Source organism: Pongo pygmaeus, chromosome 15 (assembly GCF_028885625.2).
Source record: "Pongo pygmaeus isolate AG05252 chromosome 15, NHGRI_mPonPyg2-v2.0_pri, whole genome shotgun sequence".
NCBI lineage: Eukaryota > Metazoa > Chordata > Mammalia > Primates > Hominidae > Pongo > Pongo pygmaeus.
Window position 1 is genome coordinate 20,594,496 of NC_072388.2, and position 25,398 is coordinate 20,619,893.

Sequence of the window (25,398 nt, forward strand, 5' to 3'; positions counted from 1 at the left end):
GCAGATTTGGTAGCACAAACAACATGGAATTAGGACAGGGATTTTCAAAGTATTGCCCACGGACCTCTGAGCACCTCAAGATCTTTTCAGGGAGTCCATGAGGTCAGAATTATTTTCATAATAACAGCAAAACATTACTTGCCTTTTTCATTGTGTTGATATTTACACTGATGGTGGAAAAGCAATGGTGGATAAAACTGCTGGTGCCTTAGCATGAATCAAGGCGGGGGCATCAAATCTGTATTAATAATCATTATATTCTTCACTGCCACATATTTTCAGGGGAAAAAAGTTAGTTTCACTTAAAAATGACACTGACTGTATTACCTTGCTAAGGCTGCCATAACAAAATACCACAGACTAGGCGACTTCAACAACACAAATTTATTTTCTCATAGTTCTACAGGATAGAAGTCCAAGATCAAAGTGCTGGCAGAGTTGGTTTCTTCTAAGGCCCCCATCCTCCATCTCCAGGCAGACAGCAGGCTTCCCGCTGTGCCCTCCAGAAAGGATGGTCTTTCCTTTTTGTGTGGGGAACACTGGTGTCTCTTCTCATGGTGTGTCCAAATTTCCTCCTCTTATAAGGACATCAGTCAGATTGAATTGGGGCCAAATTTAATGACCTCATTTTAACTTAATAACTTCTCAAAAGGCCCTTTCTGCAAATATAGTCACATTCTGAGGTTATGGGATTTAGGGCTTCAACATGAATTTGGTAGAAAACAATTCAACCCATAATACCGACAAAGCAATAACAATTATTAATTTTATTAAATCTCAACTTTCTAGTACATGTCTTTTTAGTATTCTGTGTGACAAAATGATAAGTACACATAAAGCACTTCTGTTACATTCCAAATTATGATTGTTATCTAAGAGGAAACATTTGTGTGGTTGCTTGAGTTGGAAGCTGAACTAGCTACTTTTTCCATGAAACACACATTTTTGCTTGAAAGAACAATTGACAGGCAACTATGGTTATTCAGACTTGTAGATTTGCCAGGCATTTTCTTAAAAACAAATGCACAGAGCCTGTCATATTAAAATAAACAACTTATAGTTGTTGCTAATTATAAAATCTTTTTTTTTTTTTTGACAGAGTCTCACTCTGTCACCCAGGCTGGAGTGCAGTGGTGTAATCTCAGATCACTGCAACCTCCACCTCCTGGGTTCAAGTGATTCTACTGCTTCAGCCTCTCAAGTAGCTGGGATTACAGGTGCTCACCACCACGTCCAGCTAATTTTTGTATTTTTAGTAGAGACAGGGTCTCACCATGTTGGTCAGGCTTGTCTCGAACTCCTGACCTTGTGATCTGCCCACCTTGGCCTCCCAAAGTACTGAGATTACAGGCATGAGCCACTGCGCCTGGCCTCCACCAGCACTCTTTAGCCTCTGTCCTTTGAGATGAAAGGCGTATTCTCCAGGGAGTCATTGCCGCTTCACCCTGACCTCTAGATTGAAGACACATAGAACAGACCTAAATCCATCTCACATCTTGAAGCCAAGTCCAGGTGGCCTGCAGACCAGTGAGCAAAAGTGATACATGTTTGTTACTGTAAGCCATTGAAATTTTGGGGTTGTTTGTTATAGATCACAATTACAACAAAAATAGCTGATTAATACAGATGGTGGGTCTTGAGAGGATTCTACCTTCATATGCTTTTAACTCTATGTTCCCAGCAATTATGAAATGGCATACACAAAATTTTTGGTGGCTTCCTATTATCCTCAGGACAACACAGTATAAAACACAAGACCTTAGCTTACTTGCTCCCTTAAATGCAGTTGCACTGAACTACTTACTTCCTGAATGCTCTGTGTTCTTTCCTATTTCTTTGCTCGAGATGCCGTTTCCTTCTTCTATCCCCCAATTGATCCATAGCCCGTCTGCATTTTCAGGGTCTTAGCTCAGTTGTTTGCTTCCCTGGGAATTCCTAAATGACTAACCCAAACTGATCTGAGTTAAGTGTTCACCCTTTTCAGAATTTTCATGGCATCCAGTACTTATCTCTATTTTTGCACTCAAAACCCTTTTTCTCTCTTCTTCATTAGGTTGAGACCCTTGAGAGAAGTGATCTGTCTTGTTCATCCCGGTATACCATGTACCAGCACAGAGCCTGACCCAGTGAGTGCTCAGAAAGTGCCTTCTGAATCCATTTTAAGGATGAGGTATTTCAGGTTCAGGGAAGATAAGCTAGTAAGTGACAGAGCCATCTGTCCCAACTCCCAGGCTCTGGCTCACTGCCTGGCACCAGGCTGCCTTATGGAATACTACCTTAACACTTGTTTAGTGGTACATGGCACCACTACTTAAAACACATTGATTTTTAATATTAGCCTGAGTTAAACATGGTTGGTAAGTTTAATTTGTTGTGATTTACTCCATACCATATAATATATTCCAAAGCCATATAGAAATGAGTTTCACATTGTCTACATATTTGGAGTATTCAAGTCATGTTCTCTTCCACTAAGATCAATTGCACCTCTGGAGAGGAATCCTCGAATGCCACAGCTGGGAGATGTTTCAAAGATCATATATTCACTCTCCTAGGTTTTCAGATGAGAGAGTCTAGAAAGATTCAGAGAGGTTTCACAACTTGGCCAAGTCACCCAATTTCAAAAGAACATACAAGAAATTGGGTATCTCTATCCCAGTGCAGTGATCTTTTTAGTACACTAGGCAAATGTCTTCTTTGGTCTTTCATTCTGGCATTTATGGTTGGAGAATATTTCAGCCTCTCAGTTGATACCCTTCCCTGGAGTGGCCATAGGATAGTCTGGGCAACCTGGCCCTTTCTTTCTCTGTGTAGATTTTAATCATTATGTGAGATGCTCTTCTGCAGGAATGCGGAAGAGTAGGCACAAGGTGGATGAATCCTGAAGTTCAACTATTCCTGGAAGGAGCCTGTGTCATGTTCTTTTTGCCAGGCAAACTCATTTTCAGAGGAAAGGGACAGTGTTGGAGGCTGGGTTGACTGTGTTACAGTTCAGTCCTGGCTGGATTAAGGTCTTATGCTTGGGAGCAAATTTATGGGATATTAAGCCAAGAAATGAAACAGGGATTAAACAGGGGCATCCTCCAGGCTTAGAATATTTGGGATTGTGAACTTTGAGCTGGTGTTATTTATCTCTACCCCCTGCTCCTGGTATTAACACATACGTTTTGAGAGTTGTAGACAAACTACAGCGTGTTTTAAAAAGGATACCAGGTCGTTTAACAGACTTCAAACCATGTCCTGGGAGGAATAGCTAAAACATATGGGAGACTGTAGACCAAAGGAAGGGAGGTATCATAGTGATCACAGTCTTCAGATATCTGTCAGAGAAGAGCTGGCGTATCAGAAAACAGTTGGATTCTCATGTCTGCTTATGCACTCTACCTATTGAAGTATGTTGGTTTGGTTGAAATATATGAGAAAAATCTGGCCTTACATAGATACGTAGTATGAAAACAAAGGAGTATTTTAATAGCCTGTTCAAAATATTGTGGACACGATATTCTTTATATTGCACCATAATTTGACAAGAGGTCGTTTCTTTGAAGGTTAGTTGCAATGTGAAATCTGATACCATGTTAGTGAACTTATCATATTCTGTTACATTAAAACATTGGTTTATCCTGAAATTTGGATAGAACGTTCACCCATGCATGCTTCTTAACCCATCCATTGGTCACTTGACTAAATTAGTTCACTGTTAAGCAGCTTCCACCTGTCAGCACACATTTTATTATTCAATACCAAAATATTTCAGTAGCTAACATAATCACTGGTCTCTTTAAATCAGGAAAAATTTTTAAACATTGGTGAGCTGTCTACTTCACAGTGACAAACATAAATTTCCTAAAACTCTAATTTTTCCTGGAAGCTTAGATTTTATCATTAGCAGGCTGGGCACGGTGACACATACCTGTAATCCCAGCACTTTGGGAGGCCAAGGTGGGCAGATCACTTGAGGTCAGGCATTTGAGATCAGCCTGACTAACATGGTGAAACCCCATCTCTACTAAAAATACAAAAATTATCTGGGTGTGGTGGGAGTGGCTATAATCCCATCTACTTGAGAGGCTGAAGCAGTAGAATCACTTGAACCCAGGGGTAGAGGTTGCAGTGATCTGAGATCGCACCACTGCACTCCAGTCTGGGCAACAGAGTGAGACTGTCAAAAAAAAAAAAAAAGATTTTATAATTAGCAACAACTTAGCTTAGGAGGCTGAGGCAGGAGAATCGTTTGAACCTGGGAGACAAAAGTTGCAGTGAGATGAGATCGCACCACTGCATTCCAGCCTGGGCAACAGAGCAAGACTCCATCACAAAAAAAAAAAAAAAGAGAGTGCTGGTGGAAACCCATTATGTGACATGTCTTGAAGCCTCAGCTTAGAACTGGCACACCGTCACTTCCACTCATATTCTATGAATCAAAGCATAATGAAGCCCCAATGTCAATGAGCCTGTAGTAGGAAGCCCTGCAAAGTCACATGGCAAAGAACCCGGAAGTACACTTCTATTACAGGGAGGAAGTGAAGAGTTGGGAAGCTGCATTCTCATCAGGATTCCCAACTTTTGTTTCCTCTAACTAATTCTATTCACACCAGTTTCGGATGGCTCCTTCTTGGGAAAGTCACCAGCACCAGAAGGAGCTCAATGAGTCTCATATGGGTGGGTCGGAAGCTTATTTCATCAATCAGCTACCTCTTGCCATTTCAAAGACTAGTACCTAAGGCCAGATACACTCAAGAGTCCAAGTGACAGTTCTTTATTCTTATCTGGTTCTCCCCATGAAGCCTTTTGCTCTATGCCATCCCATTACATCATCTGTTATTGAGGCCATAACATTTCTTATTTTTCTCTTTTCCTATTTGCTTTTTTTTTTAATCAGCAAAAGAATGTTAGACTTTATATACAGCGATAACGTTCCTTGGAGTTTATGGGGCAGGCATGCAGCCGTATGTAGGGTGGAAAGTCATCACAAAGGTCATAGGTAAAATAGTCGTAATTAAATCAAACCATGGATTTGGATAAGACCTCCAGGGAAAGTGTGAATACTAACCTTTTTAAATTCCTGCTCCCTGTTGATAAATAGCAACAACAAGAAAATTCATGCTCTTCTTTCATGGTTAAAGTTTAATAAGGCCACTTTCGATGAGCCTATCACCTATCATATTGCTTTGTTTTGACAGCACTAGAACAGAGATCAAAGGCAAACAAGACCAGTGTCTTGTGAGCCCTGAGGAGAGGTTTTGAGAAGGCAATGACTGGGCGAAACTCTGAGGTCAAACAAGATTAAAACTGAAAATCATCCGTTGAATTTGGCCAGAGCTGCTGCCTCTGATTGCTCAGGTTGTGCCTTCACAAGGGCACCTGGCAGAGAGGAGAAGTGGGGCTAAAATTCAATGCGTGCTCTGCCGCCAGCCAAGGCCCTGATGTGGGGCTGCATCTTCCGGAAAGGGAAGGCCTTTTATAAACCGCACAAAAGTGCAATCTGTTCGCCAAGCTTGAACCGAAGGGGCTATCTCTACATTCACCCAGCAGGGCTGCCTTTTCTAAATCGCACAAAGCACCATACGGGCTACTGGCCTGAATTTAGCAACTGGGAGGAGGTCAATGGAGAGGACACAATTTTAAATTTACATGAAAACCCTTTGTAAACTGTATAACACTATTCAAGTGGAAAGCGGGGCAGGAAGAGGTGATTCAGAAGCTTAGCAGGTGACAGGAGAAATTACACTGACCACAAGCATTTTCCGCCTAACCCACAGCATGTAGAATCTACATGAGATGTTTAAGTACCCGACAAACTCCTCAGTGGGAAACCATTTGAGGGCAGACTGGCCAGAAAGCACAGATGGGAGTGGATGTGATTATTTCTAAAAATCCATTCTAGTCACAAACCCCAAGGCAGATCTAGCCAGTGGGGCAGAAGAGCCCCAGAAAGAAGCACCTGAGCCAGCTTGGCCTGACCTAACTGTCAGGACCCTTTGATCTTGCTGGAGCTTGACTTGGAGAAAACATCTGGTTCTGGGGATTCTCAGGGGCCATATAGTGTGAAACCGAGGGAAAGTTTTTGTAAAGCTCTGTAGCACTGTGACTGGGGATATACGCACAGTGCTACAAAACCTACAGAGACCTGTACAAAAACTGCAGGGGCAAAAGTGCCATTTCCCTGGGATATCCTCAGCCTGGGTCCCATGCCTCAGGAGACAAACACAGCAAGCAGCTTCCCTCCCTGCTTTGGGGCCTGTAAGGGATAGCAGGAAGTTGACTGGACCAGGGAGATGACCACGGCTGCTGACCTCTCACTCACTGCTGTTCTTCCTTGGGTGAAACTGGCATTTCTACATTTTCTTACAGCACATTTGGGGAATACAAAAAGGTCTTTCTTAAAAACTATTCTTGTCTTGCTTTCATGTTGATTCTATTGCAAAAGAGAGTTATATGAGCCACCTCATACGGAATTTCTAAATTCAAACCTCTAGAGAGATTTACCCAAGTGCTTTCCTTTGCAGTTTGGGAAGATGGATTTGAAGAGACATTGATTTGTTTGTAGGCAATCACCAGCCACAGTTGCTCATTCTAAAGCTGACTGCTCTGTAAATCACCCAGTGCTTCATGCCACCCTTTCTCCTCTTGCTGTGCCACACATTATCTGCCTTTAAAGCAGCACTGGTGGCTGTAAAGGCCTTAACCCTGGAGTAGTCATGGAGCCAAGACCCACCCCTTTGACAGTGCCAGCCTTCCAACATAGAGAGTTGAGTATGGGTCTAGGAAGTGAGAGCAATGTAAAACAATAGAAAGCAACAGTTCAGAGCACTGCATCAAGTGTACTGTGCTGGAAAGGTCCGCCATAGGAAATATGCTCCTCCATACTCCTCAGACAACAGCCTTCCGAAAGCAAACCTGTCCCTATCTGCAGATGATTAATCACCTATGAACCAGCTGGATAAGCAACAAGTGCCATCTTTCACGGAGCTGAGCCTTAAAGATCCTCCAGTCCTAAAGCTAATGGGAAGAAGGTAGGTGGGAGCAGTGCTGAGGTTTTTGGAACGTCCTCAAGTGCTGTGACACTGATAAACTCATCTTTGGAAAAGGAACCCGTGTGACTGTGGAACCAAGTAAGTAACTCATTTATTTATCTGAAATTTAAGGTTAAGGCATCCTCCATCTAAGGAGGCAGAAATAATCCTGAAATGGGAAATGGGTGAAATAGCTAGCGTTTAGGAGGACTCCTGGGAAGAGGTGAAATATGGTTAATCCCTTCCATAGGAGAGGAGCAGAAGGTGTCTGTAAAAAAAGAGTTTGGGGCATATGAAAGGACCCATCCGGCTCAGAGGAAACAGAGAACTCTGCCCAGTCCATCGAATTTGGGTCAGGCTGTAGAAACCACAGAGTCATTGGCCCGACTCCCTGAGCAGAGTCAGAATGGACACGGAATGAAGCTGACTTGAGTCCAGGTGGTTTTACCAACGTGATTCCAAACGTTCTGACCTCCCTTATGCCAAACACATCCTCCTGGAAGAGCTCAGAACTGAATCCATCTCCTGGGCATGGAGGGTGAGGCGAGCGCAAGTAGTCCCTGGTGTTGTGATATTTCTCTTTAGAAGAAAATAACTTGTTTCAAACATTTGTTTCTAATTGTTTGAGCTGCAAATGAAAACTAGGTTACTAGTGAGAAATATGGGACATGCTGGTTCCCGCTGAGACCAGATTCCAAGCAGTACAAAGTGAATGTGTAGTGCTTCCAACTAAGAAATGCATTGAAGCCTCCAGGACACAGCCAGGAGAGTTCCCTACCACTCACCAGTGTTCATTGTTTTTGCAAAGAGTATATGGTACCACTCACTTATTAACAGTTATGCAAGAATCAGTGCTAAGGTTGTTGAAGGATTGTGCTCAACACAGAAGGCATCTTTGGTGTCCTTTCAATGACATTTGAATTCAACCGTGTCTTGCTAAAAAATAAAATAAAATAAGACAGTGGTCTCCACCTGGCAGCAGCTTCCAGTTAGATAGTACATATTAATCTTAAGTCAGAAAATGTCATAAACCAATACAAAAACCCGTTTCGAAGGTCCTAGGGAAGTCAGTAGTCCCAAATAGGGGACAGTAGTCCCAAATCAGCCCAACCAGCTGTTGGAAAAGAAACAGCATGCCCTGCCCTGGCTGGGACTTTGGCACTCAGCTCGGGTTCTTCAAGGTAAAAGAAGGCTCTAGAGAGATAGGGTGGTGACGGTGGGCTCCTCTCAGAGACCAACTGGGGACAAAGCAGTTCCAGGCATATGCGGGGAAGGAGGCTGAGGAAGGGGAAGGACAGGCATGAGCATCCCCAGACCTCACACACTGCAGGGAGAAAAGGGGCAGGGGCCCTGCCATCAGGGAGAAAGACACCCAAAGCTGTGCTAGCGGAGTCAGTGCAGAGATGTTCAGACTTTTTTAAAAAATCAAAATCTTAGTAAGATTTTGAAATTTTCACTAATTTGGGCCTTTGCCTTTAGACCTTATTATCATCAAAATTTTCACTAAAATAAGTTTATCCACACTTCCAACAAAGCTAAAGACTGATTATCCTAATTTCCCTTTGTTTGCCAAGTTTTTCCTAATGAATTAAGTTCCTCTGTTTACCCATTTACTTGATCCATATTTCCCTAACTGTGGAGTGCATAGCACATATTTTCAGATGGAGAGACATTCTTTTTATTTGCATGGATCTATCTTTTAATGGCTATCAGAATAGTACAAATAGGCTATCAAACCCATGTGATTTCAAGTTTCCTTTTAATTATATTTTAAGTTAAAAAGTGAGTAATTTTTTTTTAATTATTAAGCAAATTATGACAGATGAATATGACCAAAAAAGCAGGGGAGATGTGCTTAATTGAAGTTTGGGAAATGCTGAACTTCATATTGGTGCATTTCATCAGCCTTTGAAGTGAAAAAATAAGGGGTATCCAGAGGGGGCACAACCTAGAATATCTTTGAATGGCAACTTCTATTTTTAAGCTACCAACATTGGATTAAAGAGACAGCACTGCAAACCCAGGGCCTTTATCTTCTCAGAAGGCTTTTGATGCTTTTTTTCCCTTGGGAGCTTCTTTCAAGTTCTTACTTACGGAGCTCCTGGGTAGCACAAAACTAACAGAACAGGTCTATACAAACCCACAGCTGTAGATCCCACACTTTAGTCCTCTGGATAGAGTAAACCTGGAGAGACCACTTAGCTTCATAAAACAGAACAGAGAAACAGGACAAAACAGCATGGGATAAAGTAATGTAAACATATACTTCTACGGTAACAACAGCGGCAGCGGGGAAAAGAGGCATGGTCGTTGGGAACATCTGTGTGGAAGTGGGCCATGTGTGGACTTTGAATGCAATCTATTATTGTATGTCATAATTATGTAACTACCACTTTTTGAGTGCCTATCATTTATTAGGCCACTGGGCTAAGTCCTTTAATGAATGTCATTTCACTCAGTCCTCACAACAATCATGTGGAATTGAGGTACCATGACTTGCCTTTTATGGATCAGGAAACTGAATCTCAAAGAGGTTCCTCAAGATCACACAGCTTAGTAAAGTCATCATTTGAATCACCTGCTTGATGCCAGAATCTGTGCTCTTAAGAACTCTGCTCCTCCATCAGGGCTGCAGCTAGACTAGGGCATGTGTGGAGGTTTTTCCTGCCTGGCCCAGCCTCTGCCTCAGGTCTCTAATGAGCTCCTTTTCAAGCTGAATCAGAAACAACAGTTATGCCACTTCCCTTCCAGTGCCATCCCCATCTCTTCTTTCACCAAGGAAGAACTTCTGAACCCCCGCCAAAACCAGTTACCCAAAGCAGCATTCCCCTTCCCCAGGAGGAGCCAGGTGAGGCCCATCTCTCACATTATACCCCTGGAGACACAGGGTCCCTAAATACAGAAAGGTCCAGACGATGATCAGAGCATCACCCTTTCCCTCAAGAAAAGGAGTCCACATAATTCTGGCCTCATCAAGATGTTTCCCAGATTCCAAGAGATGACCTTCCCATTCCTCCAGGCCCACTAGCCCTTGGCCTGGCATCTGGCATTCCCTCTCACTCCCAGTGAGCATCTCCCAGAACAGAGCCTTTGCACCTGCAAGTCCTTCCACCTGGAGCCATTTTCTCCGAGGGACTCACACAGTTTTCTCCCTCCCCTCCTCCAGGTCTCCACTCAAATGTCATTTCCAGTGAATCCTTTCCCTACCACCTCATGTCACTCTGAAGACCCCTTTCCCTGCTTTATTTATAGCCCTCATGTCTACCTGAATCTTTGTATGCTCGTTTACTGTCTGTTTCCCTTGCTCTGTGAGAGAAAGGACTTTGAGTTGTTTCTTACTGCATCTATGAGCACACTGAAAACACTAAACAAACATTTGTTGAATGAGTGAATGAATAAATAAAGGAATGAATGAATCAGAGAAAAAGTCAGCTATGGTATAAAGCAAAAGAAAAGAAAAATGAAAGGAAGCTGGTAACCTACAGAGCCAAGCCTGAGCCATGGCTCTGCAACCCGTCACAGGTTGCTGCCACTATGTGCCAGGCACTATTCTGGGTGCTAGGGAATCCACATGAACAAAGCAGGCATGAATTTCTGCCATATTGGAGCTTATTTTCTAATGGCAAAAGACAGTTGGTAAATTAAATAAATAAATAAAATATACAGTATGTTAGGGTGGTAATAAGCCCTGAGAAGAAAAATAAAGCCGGGAAGGAGAATAAAGAGGACTAGTGGGAGGGACCAGCATGCAGTTTTAAACAGAAGAGTCACAGAAGGTCTCACTGGAAAGGTGACAGTTGAGCAGAGACCCGAGGAAGTGGTAAAGTGAGCCATGCAGACCTCTGGAGGAAGAGCACTTCCAGGCAGAGGGGACACAGGGCTGCCTGGGGTGTGTGGCTGGAGGAGGGGAGGGAGTGATGGGGACAGAATGTGAAAATTAGGTCAGATTGGTGACGGGTTGGGGAGAGGGTGGCTTGTAGGCCACTGTAAGGACTTCTGCTTTTGGATTCGAAAGGAAAGATTGGAGAGTAGAATGGAAGTCACATGTAACCTAGAGAAAAGATCTAGAGAGACAGAAACCTGAATACCAGTCCTTACCCATGGCCCTAAGAAGTGGGCACCCTCTTCATATCACATAACACTAAAAAATAGCTTCTGTTCTTTTTCAGCAACCTGTCCCAACAATCCTTCCTGCTTGGGAGCTCTGTTCTTAGTGCAATTACATTCCCCACGCCTCAAGTAAAATGTATCTTCTCTGAGTTTAGCCCTAATAAACATTCTAATAATTACATCGAGGCTCTCTAGTTCACAGATGCTGTATCTAATCTTATAACCTATAATACAGAAGATGTTATCCTCACTTCGTAGAGAAGCCAAATAAAGCTCAGTGAGTTTAAGGAACTTGGCCAAGATTACACACTTGGAAAGGGACGGAGTCAAAACTAGGTTTGGGATCTTCTGACATCTTTCTACTTCACAATGACTAGGAACCACCCTTCACGTTAGTGATTCTCCAACTATCATCTACGGTCTTTTAAGGATTGTAAACTGATCTGAAAAATCCATATTCCCTCCTTGGTTTTTATGGGTGACATACAGGCAATCTCATAGATTCTGATGTTCATGTGTGACAGAAATTAATTTAACTGTCACTTCTAAGTGTGAGAGTGTCATTGAAGCTAGCTGAAATTTGGTATGCATGAATGTGTTATTAAAATGGATGGAAAAACTTCATTCTATTTTGTACTAAGCAGTCTGGCTGCTGCACAATACTTGGCAATGATGCAAAACTCTCAGATATGAAATAAATTTCCCCTAAAAGGTTGGAATGCATGGTGTATATAACCTGCTAGGTCCCTGCCTCACCTAAGTGTAGCCCAAAGGTAGAGAACCACTACTCTATGACCAACGTTCCACCCTTCTTTCCTCTTGATCAAACCAAAAAACATCTTTCCAGTCTATATTCATTCTCTCTTATTTGAGCACAAATTCTGTCAGATTGTAATACGGGCAAAAGCTTGGATTTCCATTTGACACTAGAGTCACCTCTTGTTCCATCCTGAAGGACAACCTCTAAGACTGAGGAGAAGAGGCTAGGCCAGATGGGACAGAAAATCGCATGGGATGAATATCACATGACTTGGCAACTGGGGCTAGGGTTGCCATAAAGGGAAAAGCAAGGTAGTTTTTGGATTAGGTATGTCAGCTGTGCCAGACCCCTGATCTTTGGCAAAGGAACCTATCTGGAGGTAGAACAATGTAAGTAACCTACTTTTCCTTCTTATGACCACTATGTTTGGCAATTATACTTGTTAAATATTTTTCTAAGTCACCAGGTTAGGAAGCAGTGCTCCAGTAGGTAATATAGCAAGGGACGGCTTGAGGAACAGGAACTGAGTTTCCCATAAAATCCAGGATGGCGTCTGTGCTTCAGTGAGCCGTCTTGATCCATTGTCCTTCCTAGAGAGTTTCTATTCCCTCTACCTGGCTCCAGAAAGCTAGCCTCCTCAACATCTATGTATCCACCATGTACAGATCTAGGCCACCACTGTGATCAGACTCACACGACAGCACTTCAGGGGGTAGACACAAGGTGAAATGAGGAGCATGCTGAACCGGTAAATCAGAGGCCAAATTCCAATCTGTCCAATGCATTAATTGACAATGCATTAGCTGACAAACTCTGTGACTTAACTGCACTGAACTATAGTTTCCCTATAGTTAGATGAAGGATTTCCAAGCTGTCTTCCAGCCCTTGCCCACTACGATCCTGATTATCCCCAGACCAATTCTTATGAACAATTGGGAGGAAAAGCAAGGAAGCCCAATGGTGTGACTGTCCTACTACCCATTAGGAATTCTGTGATTTAATGGAAAAAAAAAAAAAAGCACTGGAAAGGGAGTGAAAACTCTCCCTATGCATCCCTTAATTAGCCCTTGTGTGATCACAGAGGTTTGGAAAAATGATGCCTTGAGGCTCCTTTCGGTCCTACCATCTATTACTCTGGTTCAGGGGCTGGAAACTGGAAACTGAGTGAAGCCCAACTCAGCCACTCACTTAACCACCTTTACAGTGCCTTTGTCTGTGAGATGGATCTAAAAATATCACCTCATAGAGTTTATTTCAATAACTTTGTTGAAGTAGTATAAACACCAGCTGTTTAAGTAGGAAAGTATTTATACAAAGGATAGTCATCTGTGATTATTATAGTCCTTTGGATAGACCCCAAGTCTTTTGCATCAATGGCTGTTTCTCCAACCATTGTGTCCTTCCACCTCTCACTGAGGCACACTCCTGTTGTGATTGATTTAGTTGAGGCTTATCGTTACGTTTCTGCCTACAACAGCCATTTGGCAATTCTCAGCAAAATATGTGAAAATTTTATCCTGAAGCAAGATCTGGGAGTAAGAGATGGCAGGTTGAGGAGATAATAGCAGAAAATCTAAGGACTTGCCTAAGTGTCAAAACTCAGAAGATAGCAGACATCAAAAAAAGCTGCCAAAATATAATGCTCAGATCTCAGAAACCCTTGCAAAGCTCTGTCTCCAGCTACACCCATTCTGCTCCACCCACCCACTTCCAAACAGATGAATTAGACTGACAGGGAGCAAATAGGTAGCAAGGTTTTTTGTAATGATGCCTGCGGTAGTGCTTTGAGAGCACAACTCTTCTTTGGAAAGGGAACACAACTTATCGTGGAACCAGGTAAGTTATGCATTTTACTACAGCTCAGTGTGTATATTTCTTTAGGGTTGTTATAGCATAGTCCTGAATGAATGGGGCTTCTTGGGAAGTAAAGAGTTCTAAATTAGAAACCTGTTGTTTGTTGCAAATAGTAGGGGTAAAATTTGGAAGCAAATGCATTAGATTTCTCTTAAGAAAATATTCTGTATATGCTTGGAAACTCCATTCTGAGGTTTGGTATTGATAAGTTTTTTACAACTACTGAAAAAAAGCCCTAGGTCAGGCTTCTAGTTTTGGGCCCCCTGGAACCAGGAAAAAGGCAAGCTGTGGTTGAGGAAGGTCTCTCCAGTATTTATGAGGGATAAAAGTCACGGTCACAGTGTAGGAAGAGGGAAGGTTAGAAAGAAAAAAAGTATTATGAAAGAAGGAGTTTTAAAAAGAGGATCTTTCTCTCTCTCTTTCTCTCTGGATAAGAAGCCAATCTTGCCCTTGTCACTTTTTTCTAAGAACTTGCATTAAACCAACATAACTGGCTCAGATTAAATGGTTCTCAAGGTCCCATCCTGGCCTGGGTCTGCTGAGAGCAGTTATGTGCTCACCTCTCCTGTTAGCCCTGAAACTGGGGACTCTGCACAATGGTTCAGGAGCCTGTATCCAATGTAGAAACACAGCCACCAACTTCAGGACAATAGAGAAGTCGTGGTCCCCTACTGGAGACATTGTCTACTGGTAGCCTACTCCAGTGTCTGGAAATCCAGGGGCTGTATTCTGGTAGTTTGGGTAGCTGCCAACAGTCAATCACTAAGACCAGTCCAGAGAATAGCCTTCAGACACCTTCCAAAATGCCAAGTCCATTGGGAGAGCCATCACCTCTTACATGATTAGGTATTGATTTTGTTTATTCAGAAGAAATAAATAAGTAGGGAATGGTACATAAATGTGGCTAGGCTATCTGACCAAAAGTCCAAAAAGTGACTGGTGCCGTCAACATGGTCTCTGCCTCTCAGAGAATAATATAAACTTATAGGGGTTCTCCACTGCCTGTTGCCTCCAGGGAAATGGTAGAAATTGGTGAGTTTTCTTATCTTTGAGGGGAGAAAGACTAGGGCACTGTAAAGGAGGGAAACAGAATCATGTCGTAGCTGATTATAGTCTGATTGATGTTTAGCAAATTGCATCTGAGCAAAAAATACTGTGTTTGATTTTCCCCTAAAATCATTTCCACTTGAAATTTGGAATTATCTGCAGTGTCAGAATCAAATCTTTGAGGCTGTGCCTTTGGGAGTCTTAGGGAAGAAGGAAATTGATGAAACTGATGCTTAGTCCCTCTGCCAGGATGCTGACCATGCTCCCCGATGACACTCCATTCGCTTCTCTGGTTTTCTTCTCCTGCAGTGGTGAAATGTAATATGATTATGTGAAGCTCAGGTACGGGATGTGAAAATTTTCAAATCAAATCCCAAGTCCTTAAAGTTTTGACAGTGAATAATGGCCCTACACAACTGTCATTCTCTTTTGCCTGGCTCTAGCCCAAGGATCTTGATTTTTGGTGATGACGCAGAGTAATTCACATGGTCTTTAAGTTACATTGCACATGATGACTATATACTCCTGAAACTTATATCTGGATCCAGAGTCAGGAAAAATTATAAAACAAAAATAAGCAATGCAAAGCAAGCACTGGCTTCTCTGACCTGTGTCCATGACACACAGCACCAGTGGGCTCCCCCAGCAGTGACCAATTTCTCGTTCAACCCTCAGGTCCTTAGAAAGCCTTTCGCCAAGCTCAGGGAATTAGAAAGCGGGTTCGTTATTATTGTGAGACTCAGTCTGAGTGATGGGGGAAATTAGGTTTCTAATCAAAATTCTGTACTTGTGACCCAAGAGAATGGAACCAGAGTATAATAAGAATGGAACCTGTTTCTATAACCCTCCTCTCCTCTAGGTTGAGGAGATGTTATAGTTACATTTGTTGTAAGAAAGGTCAAGTTAAGTACCCCATCCCTACCCTCAAGCTATGTGCTCTTATTGGATGCTCCTCTCAATAAACTGGGAGTTAGATTTTCCATCATGAAGACAGCTATTTGTCACCTGCCACCCTCTTCTCTTGCTCTGTCTCAGCCCTGCCCTAGTATCTCTTGGATGGGGATTTCACCCTCACAGCTCTATCAAGCAGTTCAACTATTATTAGCTTCAAAGGGAACTGACACTCTGTGTACTCAGCCCCTTGGTCTCATCAAGAGCAGCTTTGTAGTTCTCTGAGCTGTGGGGTCTCTAGGCTGAGACCTGAGGCTGGGGAGGCAGGGCACAGATGTTACAGCCCAGGCCCCAGGGCCAGCTCCAGGCTAGTTACCTGTAAGGCACTGTCATAATGTGCTCCTGGGACACCCGACAGATGTTTTTCGGAACTGGCATCAAACTCTTCGTGGAGCCCCGTGAGTTGATCTTTTTCCTATATTTCTAGGGATAATTTGAGTCCTGGCACTGGGGCTGCAATCCAGTTTGCATTATAAATTATAACTAGTAAATGAAATTATAACAAGGAGACAGAGTATTACAGATGTGAAACAGGCCAGAGTGAACACACTAGACTGAGTCACTTAAGTAGCTCTGTTAACTCTTTTTATTTTAATATATATAGATACTCTATATTAAAACAATAGCTCCCATTTATTTCTGAAATCTTCAGAGCAGCCCAAAAAACACAAAGAAATCTAGAAGAACTACGCTAAGAGTTGGAGCATTCAGGTGCAGCGGAGACAGTGGGAGGGATACTTCAGCCCCAATTCCTCAGGAAGCTGCTTCATCTCTGCACATCCCTTTGGCTAAGCTAACTAGTATGCATGCCTCCTTGCAAACTGAAAACAAGTGTCCTACAGCTTGGAAGATTCTGGAGAAAGGTAGTTAGCATAGTCAGAGTAATTAGGCAGAACAAACTTTTATTTCAGGGTTTAAGTTAAATCCCATATTGGCAGAAAGTCTTGAAATTCTGAGTGACAGTTATTACAGTTGTTGTAATTCTTAGGGGATCAGTAGGACTAGCTATGTGAATCTAAAACATAGGTGACTTCTAAGTTTATAAATTAAGAAAGACTGTTCAGGAATGGTATACACTTTTTTGGTATTGTTTACCAGCACATAAACTTAGCAATGTATTGGTGTTCATAAAAAGAGAAAGTCTGACAATAAAGCAATTTTCCAAAGAAATAACACTTGAAACACATGTTGCAATGTAATTATATTTGTGGACCAAGAAAAAAAGCCTACAAGTTCTTCAAAGATAAACAATTAAATTTTTAATCTAAATTTTGGACTACAATTTCATACAGCTTCACGTTTGGGTTTAAGTCAAATACAAAATAGACTAGGACGCCTATGGCAACTGTATTGAGTGCATTCCAGTTTTTAAAAAGGTTTAATTCAGTCAGACACCCGTTTCTTTGGTTCCCAAGATGCCAAACAATGGATTCGATAAGACACTTTCTTTCAAACAATCGTTTTGAAAATATAAACATTAATGTAGAAAGAGGGATTCAGAAAAATGTTTTATCAAATCAATGTATTATGCTCTATCTGAAATGCTAATAGAGTCAGAGCACAATATCATAAGTGCATGACCGTCTTCAGACATCTGTCTTTTCAATTATATTGTATTATTCAAATTACTCAAACCCAATCTCCCCAGCCCAAAGTGATGATTTGACAACTGCCTGATGAATTTAGATTTTAAAATTCTAGCAAGCCTTAATTATCCAACTAAATCAGACTAGGATTAAGGGATACTCTTAAATAAACAAGGAGATAGGGTGTTTATTTTATGGACAAGTTTCTTTTGTAACTTGTAACTCCCTTGAAAGTCAGCCAGAGTATGTCTCAAACCAAAGTCAAGATAGTGAGCAAGAAGTGTTGCCCTTATGAAGGGAGGTGAGTGAGCAATGCATGTGGTTTCCAACCGTTAATGCTAGAGTTATCACTTTCTGTTATCAGGTGGCTTCAGCTATGCAAGGAAACCAAACAGGGGAAGTTTTCTCAAGCAGGTTGAAAGCAGGTTCCAAGAAAGCCCTTTGAAAAATTTCTAATCCTCTCAATTGTCTAGAACTCAAGCCAAAAACATAAGCAACCAGATTCTTAGGAACGAGTTTCCTGCCCTGAGTGACTGAAACAGAATCAGTCTTTTAGTTGAGCTTCTCAGCAGAGGAAACGGGGAGAATGATGATGGTAGTGATGGGGGGTTTCTCTGAATAGTTGATTTTCTAGGAAAACCGTGATCAACTTTGGTCCATTTACAGAGCCGTGATCAGCAGAAACTTCCTGACTAGCAATCGCTCCCTCTCAACCAGATATAACCAGTTGATCTGGCAGTAGCTCTCCTGCTGTGAACCTCACAGCTGAAGCCCAAATTCAGATTCAGGATAAAGCATTAGAAAAATTATTTATTTTTATACAAAAAATTAGCCAGGTGTGGTGGTGTGCACCTGTGGTCCCAGCTACTCGGGAGACTGAGGCTGGAGGAGAGTTTGAGCCAGGAGGCAGAGGTTGCAATGAGTTGATACTGGGCCACTTCACTCCAGCCTGGGTGAAAAAGACCCTGTCTCAAAAAAAAAAAAGGAAAAGGAAAATTACTTATTTTCCATTTACACATTCATTACCAACTTTCTGTTCAGCAACACCTAATGTCTTTTTTTTTTTTTTTAAGCAGTTAGGAAATTTATTGATGTCGGACTTCTTAGGTTGTTCATGGACTTTTCTAGTGAGCCAGAGGATGCAGGCTTTTATGCCACATTGCCAGGATCCACACCCAAAGACCACTGCAGGGACTACTCTGGTGAAAACATCTCCACTACCACACCTGGCACAGACATTATACCTGGCAACAATGATGAAGAAGCTCCCCTACTGCAACCATCCCTCTCTTAACAAAAAGATGGATTCTGGGTTGGGTGTGGTAGCTCCTGCCTATAATCCCAGCCCTTTGGGAGGTCGAGGTGGGCGGATCACCTGAGGTCAGGAGTTCAAGACCAGCATGGGTTCAGGGATGGGAGAAATTATCGTGACCATTTCTGCAAACAATCTGCCATAGGGCATTAATACCTACTGGGGTGAACTTTGGGATTAGAAAATAGAACAGAAATAACCAGCAAGCAAATCTTTCTCTCTTGTTTTTCCTTCCTAGTGGGCCACAGTAGTCCCCCTTTATCTGTGGTTCCACCCTTCTTGGTTTCAGTTACCCAACATCAACCACAGTTCAAAACTGGGTGAGTATAGTACCATAAGATACGTTGAGTGAGGCCAGATTCACATAACTTTTATTACAGTGTATTTTTATAACTGTTTTATGTTATTAATAGTTACTGCTGTTAACCCCTTACTGAAGGGGTCCCCAATCCCCAGACCATGAACTGGTACTGGTCCTTGGCCTGTTAGGAACTGGGCCACACAGCAGGAGGTGAGTGACAGGTGAGCGAGTGAAGCTTTATCTGTATTTACAGCCACTCCCCATCCCTCGCATTCCCACCTGAGCTCCACCTCCTGTCTGATCAGTGGCGGCATTAGGTTCTCACAGGACCACGAACCGTACTCTGAACTGAGCATGCGAAGGATGTAGGTTGCACACTCCTTATGAGAATCTAATGCCTGATGATCTGTCACTGTCTCCCATGACCCCCAGATGGGACCATCTAGTTGCAGGAAAACAAGCTCAGGGATCCCACTGATTCTACATTATGGTGAGTTGTATAATTACTTCATTATATATTACAGTGTAATAATATTAGAAATAAAGTGCACAATAAATGTGATGCGCTTGACTCATCCTGAAAGCATCCCCCACCTCCCACCATGCTTCATGGAAAACTTGTCGTCCACAAAACCAGTCCCTGATGCCAAAGAGGTTGGGAACTGCTTTCTTACTGTGCCGAATTTATAAATTAAACTCATAGGGACGTATGGGAAAAAACAGTGAATGTAGGGTTTGGTAGTATTTGAGGTTTCAGGCATCCACCTGGGTCTTGGAATGCATCCTCCATGGATAAGGGGGGACCACTGTATTCTGTGGTGCGCTGGTTCTATATGCTCTCCCTGAAGAAGGCCTCTAGTAGCTAAAAGTACACTGGAATTCAACGTATTTTTCATTTGATATCAAGAAGCAAAATTCACCTAAGTTTCAAATACTAAGGGGCAAATTTACAGGAGCAATTAATATTGAAAGTCAGCATTAAATTTAGGATTGAAAATGTATCTAGATCATCATTCACAGGTTGGTTGTGTTTCTTGATTTCAGGTATTAACAGGGCTCTTTCTTTAACAGTTATTTGAAGATAGCCTAAGAATTTAAGTCTCCATGGACACAACATTTATCACAATTCAAAAACTTCAGTGAGGCACTGTGTGAAAGAATCATCACTATCTCTCTCAAAGCTTCAAGACTTGTGGTCTTAAGGAAAGAAAAGGATGCATGTACAGGGTGGTAGTCCAAAGTGAGGCACAAAAGAAGAGAAAGCCAGGAGGGAACCCAATCCTGGGACCAACATTCCACAGTTCCTCTTAGATTAAAACAAGAACGAACGGGCTTAAATTGGTTTTATTTATTTAAGGACTTCCTGAAAATGATCATTGTTATCCTCTGATTAAGGACTCAAAGGAAACTATACAGTAGTCAGTCCCCTACAGAAGAATGAGTATTCACCTAAAGGCAGAAACATGTACCACCTACCTTCAGCAGATCCCTTTCCAGCAGATCCGGAAGGGATGGCACCCTTCCGTGACCCCAACACTGCCATCCTCAGAGCCTCTGAGCCAGTTATGCAGTCCTTCTCAGACCCTTGATTCTTCAAGTGACAATGCAGACCATGAGCATCTGCCCTGATCTACCATCCAAGGGCCCATGCATTTACAAAAAACCAACTGGTGCAGACAGATATTCAGCCTGACCTAGATTGTCCAGAGGACTGATTAATAAAACACAGATAATTGGCCGGATGCGGTGGTTCACGCCTGTAATCCCAGCACTTTGGGAGGCCGAGGTGGGCGGATCACCTGAGGTTGGGGGTTCGAGACCAGCCTGACCAAAATGGAGAAACCCCATCTCTACTAAAAATACAAAAAATTAGCTGGGCGTGGTGGTGCATGCCTGTACTCCCAGCTACTCGGGAGGCTGAGGCAAGAGAATCACTTGAACCCGGGAGGTGGAGGTTGCGGTGAGCCGAGATCGCACCATTGCACTCCAGCCTGGGCAACAAGAGTGAAACTCCATCTCAAGAAAGAAAAGAAAAAAAAGAAAGAAAAAGAAAAAAGCCACAGATAATCGAAACCCAGATGATCCAGAAACTTCTTTGTAGTTGTTATTTTCCATCTGTACTTCCAGCCCTATCTCCTAGCAGCTCCTAACTAGAAGTCAAACTTACTGCCTTTCATTTCTGCTCCCCTTGCCTGTCCTTTCACAGAGGTGGTAATAAGCCCAGGTCACTAACAGGATGCATGGAGGTCTGGATTGTAGTGTTTGGCTCCGGGGTAATCGAGGTAATCACCACTGTTTAACCCCCACGAAGTTGTGAATAATCATCTCACCTAATAAGTTGATTATATTTGCAGAAAGTCAGCCTCATACCAAACCATCTGTTTTCGTCATGAAAAATGGAACAAATGTCGCTTGTCTGGTGAAGGAATTCTACCCCAAGGATATAAGAATAAATCTCGAGTCATCCAAGAAGATAACAGAGTTTGATCCTGCTATTGTCATCTCTCCCAGTGGGAAGTACAATGCTGTCAAACTTGGTAAATATGAGGATTCAAATTCAGTGACATGTTCAGTTCAACACGACGATAAAACTGTGCACTCCACTGACTTTGAAGTGAAGACAAATTCTACAGGTAGGTCATTTCTAGCTTCAAGGAGCTGGAGATTATGGGGAACAAGAATTGGGTGAAAGGGAAGTTAGAGATGTAACTGTGGACAAATCATTCTCAGTATAGCATCATGCTGGAAATAAGACTTAGGCGCAACTATAGCCTGCCATTGGCAGGGGAGGGAAACGCTTGTCATCCCTAAGATGGAATCTAAAATAAAGCCCATCTTATTTCATCCTCATCTCTCCTCTTTACCAACCACTGTCCCCTTCATACTAGACTCTGGGATTGAAAGTCCACGTGCATTCTAATCCAGTGCTAAATTCCAAGAAAGCGCAATGCAGCCTATCGTGGGACTAAGAATCCTAGTTCTTCCCGCATATTGGTGTGCCTGGATGTTGACCTCATGTTACAATGAAAAAGGCTAGAATGGGAAATATGTTGTATAATTAGCTATGTGACCTTAACCAAGTCACATCCTCTGGTCCTCAGTTCACTCACCCAAAGTCTCCTCCAGTTTTAAAACCCTACAATCCTGTGAGCCTCTTCATTCCCAATGTAACCCTGACCACGGCTGTTTGTTCCAGATCACCTAAAACCAAAGGAAACTGAAAACACAAAGGAAACTGAAAACACAAAGGAAACTGAAAACACAAATCAACCTTCAAAGAGCTGCCATAAACCCAAAGGTTAGTTCAAATCAAAGGGCCAACTTCAGAATCAAGGGTTAAAGCAAACTCTGTAATTGTCCACTGGGGCCAAAATGTATCAGATTTCAAAAGAAAACACAAACCATGCTGAGCCCAGTTGGTTCTGCGGAGCCTCTGACTCTCCCAGCAGGGCTTACCTGGCTGTCGGCATCGGTTTCCCAAGCTTGCCTGGCTGGGTGTCAGCAGCAGCCTAAGGTCTCTGACGGCTATCTGGCACCATGCTGGGCTTGCAGGCCAGAAAGAACTAGGCAGACTTGGGGCAGGCTGATATCAGTGTTGCAGGCCCAATTTCTGGAAGGGAATTTAATCTCTCCCTGAAGCCACCCTCTTCATTCTTGTTCAGCCGTAGTTCATACCGAGAAGGTGAACATGACATCCCTCACAGTGCTGGGGCTACGAATGCTGTTTGCAAAGAGTGTTGCCATCAATTTTCTCTTGACTGCCAAGTTATTTTTCTTGTAAGGTAAGAATTAGCTGCTTCTTATTTCTATCTCTACCCACACCATACTGCACATGGGGAAAGGGGATTTAGAAATGGTAAGAAACCAAGAAGCATTGGAAAGGGAAAATAAAGACATATTTAGAATTAATAAGGTAGGCTATCTCAGCTACTCAGCAAAACAGCACCCCATTTCCTGTTATCCTTTCATCTTGAGTCAGACTGAAACCCATTAGGTAGTATAATGTACTATTTTTCTAATACACCAGACAATAACCCTCACTTTCACTCCAGGGAGAAAACTGAAGATAAATAAGGGGAATTCATCTTCTTTACTGCTATTTTGTTCATTGACCAAGAGACCATGGGTTATTTGCAAGGCCATAAGTAAAGCTTTGCCTGAAGAATATCCGGAGAAAGCAGAACCTATCTTTGTCCTGATAAAGGGAATGCCAGTTCACACTCCTTAATCAAAGGACCAGCCTCTCTATGTGTGGATCAGCCTGGCTTTGGGATGAACCTACACACAGCATTAGTAGTGACCAGCTCACTATTAGCTACTCAGGATGCATACACAGTTAGGTCTGAGATGTCAATTATTTGCCTGTTACTTGCTTTCCATTCTCAGGTAATCTTGTACACGAAATTGAAACCAGGGCCTGGGTTTGTGTGTGAGGCTCCTCCCCGTCACTCCTTCTCCAATACTCACAAATGCTCATCAACCCCAGCTCCTGTTCTAGGAACAACCCTAGACTTAGAGTACTTGACTGATCTGACCCAGACAGTAAACATACCCAGTCATCTCAAAAAGGATGTCCAACTCACCTGTTACTTTACTAACAGTCCCAGGGACACAGGCAGTGTGGCTGGATAAAAAGAGGGCTACACTAAGAGTCAGAAGATCCAGGTTTTATCCTGATTTTGACACTAACTTACATGTTACCTTAGCCAGGTTTCTTCATCTCTCTGGGCCTGGGATTTTGCATCTGTAAAACAAACAAGTTAAAAAAAAATAACCTAAGGAGAACAAAAGAGTTCCATGACTTGTGCCAGCACTAATAGGTGAACTAGCTGAGCTATTGCCATGCGTAGATGGAAAATGAGCCACAATAGATTAGTGATGTCTGCAATGGTACAGCATAGCCAGTACTGGCCACCTCCAGACTACATGACCCCTACAATTCCTTCTAGCACTGACAGTCTATTCTATAACAACTTTCTTCACTGCAGGCTGACTGGCATGAGGAAGCTACACTCCTGAAGAAACCAAAGGCTTACAAAAATGCATCTCCTTGGCTTCTGACTTCTTTGTGATTCAAGTTGACCTCTCATAGCCTTGTTAAAATGGCTGCTAACCAAACCAATTTTTCTTCGAAGATAACAAACCCAGCTCATCCTCCAGCTTGATGGGAAGACAAAAGTCCTGGGGAAGGGGGGTTTATGTCCTAACTGCTTTATATGCTGTTTTATAAAGGGATAGAAGGATATAAAAAGATATAGGACTCTTTTTTTTACTCCTACAACTGATACACTTTGAAAATGATGTTTTGTTCCTTTTGACTTTCTTTACCTTTTGAAGTAGAAAGTGAGAACCAACAGGTTCACAGCTTCATTCCTCATGAGGAAAATAGGCCTTGGGAGAAGAAGAGCGGGTGCCCTTTTATCTAAACGTGGAAGGCTCTGCTCAACTGAGCACTAGATTTGCTACAAACCAGCATCATCTTCTTCCTCCTGTCCTCACAGCTTGTCCCACCCTCTATGTTCACTTCAGGAGCCACACTAGAGATTCTGCATGGCATGGAGGAGGACAAAGTTTCAGCACTTTCTGCCTCTCCTAGTACTTTACAAAAGAGATTACATTTGAATTCGCTAATACTTTATGAGCAGGCAATGCGATTTCCAAAATCTCATCTAAATACTCTCCAATCTATTAGCAAAAATCAGAGTGAAATACAGAGGAAAGGCACTGCTTTCTGTTAATTGATTTAACATGCGTGAATTAGCTCCCTCTGAGTTCCAGGCACTATACTGAGAGTACAAAGAAGACACAAGTCTGCTTTCAAGCAACTCACTGTGAAAGTGTTTTTGAAGGGAGGAACAGAAATGAGACCCCTATCTCTCCCTATAAAAACAACATTTTTAGTGTCTTTTGCCTGCCAATCTGTGTTTGAAACCATTGGACACTGATTCTCTGGCCTGGGACTTTGGTATTGATGGTTTTCTGCCTTTCTTCTCAGCCCCTGCCTCTATTGCATTTATTAAACTGCATTGTGTGCACCTCGCCTCTGGCTTTACTCTTTGCAGATCACCGCAGGGGGAAGCTCGGCTCTGTGAGCTCACTATTAGTCAGCCAAAAGCCAAACTGAACTTATGGGTCACACCGCAGTTTCCTGAGCCCCAAGCCTACAGAGGCCCTGCCTTGGAGACCCAGCCTCGGGTTTCCTGCTGCCTCGGCTGATGCCGCTGTTACAGCAAGAACAACAGCAGCACCTGCAGTGTGGCCAATGACCTCTGCTACTCCCGCCTCAGGAAGGCCACAGCCTTTTCCAGGAGCACTGCTCAGGTAGCAGAGCCCTAGCAACCCATTATTGTGCTTCCTCAGCACCTATGTGGAGCATCAAGTGGGGGTTTATGAGGTTACAAGTGTAAGAGTGACTGTCGCCAACAACTCCCCTTGCCATCACCGACAGCAAACTCCCCCAT

At 42.7% G+C, this 25,398-nt stretch overlaps 1 protein-coding gene and 2 gene segments (V, D, J or C); all 3 read left to right on the top strand.

The window, feature by feature from the left end:
* The window catches only part of LOC129012896 (T cell receptor delta constant-like), a 45,617-nt gene extending 20,645 nt beyond the window's left edge, over nucleotides 1-24,972 (top strand). Inside the window, 5 exon segments of the C gene segment in view lie at nucleotides 7,049-7,115; nucleotides 21,292-21,570; nucleotides 22,134-22,235; nucleotides 22,600-22,719; nucleotides 23,926-24,972. Coding sequence covers nucleotides 7,049-7,115; nucleotides 21,292-21,570; nucleotides 22,134-22,235; nucleotides 22,600-22,718 — 567 coding nt within the window.
* LOC129012897 (T cell receptor alpha chain MC.7.G5-like) overlaps nucleotides 1-25,398 on the top strand; it is a 595,859-nt gene that overhangs the window by 485,891 nt on the left and 84,570 nt on the right. The gene's annotated exons all lie outside the window — the stretch shown is intronic.
* Nucleotides 1-25,398, top strand: part of LOC129012899 (T cell receptor alpha variable 41-like) — a 188,552-nt gene that overhangs the window by 132,913 nt on the left and 30,241 nt on the right.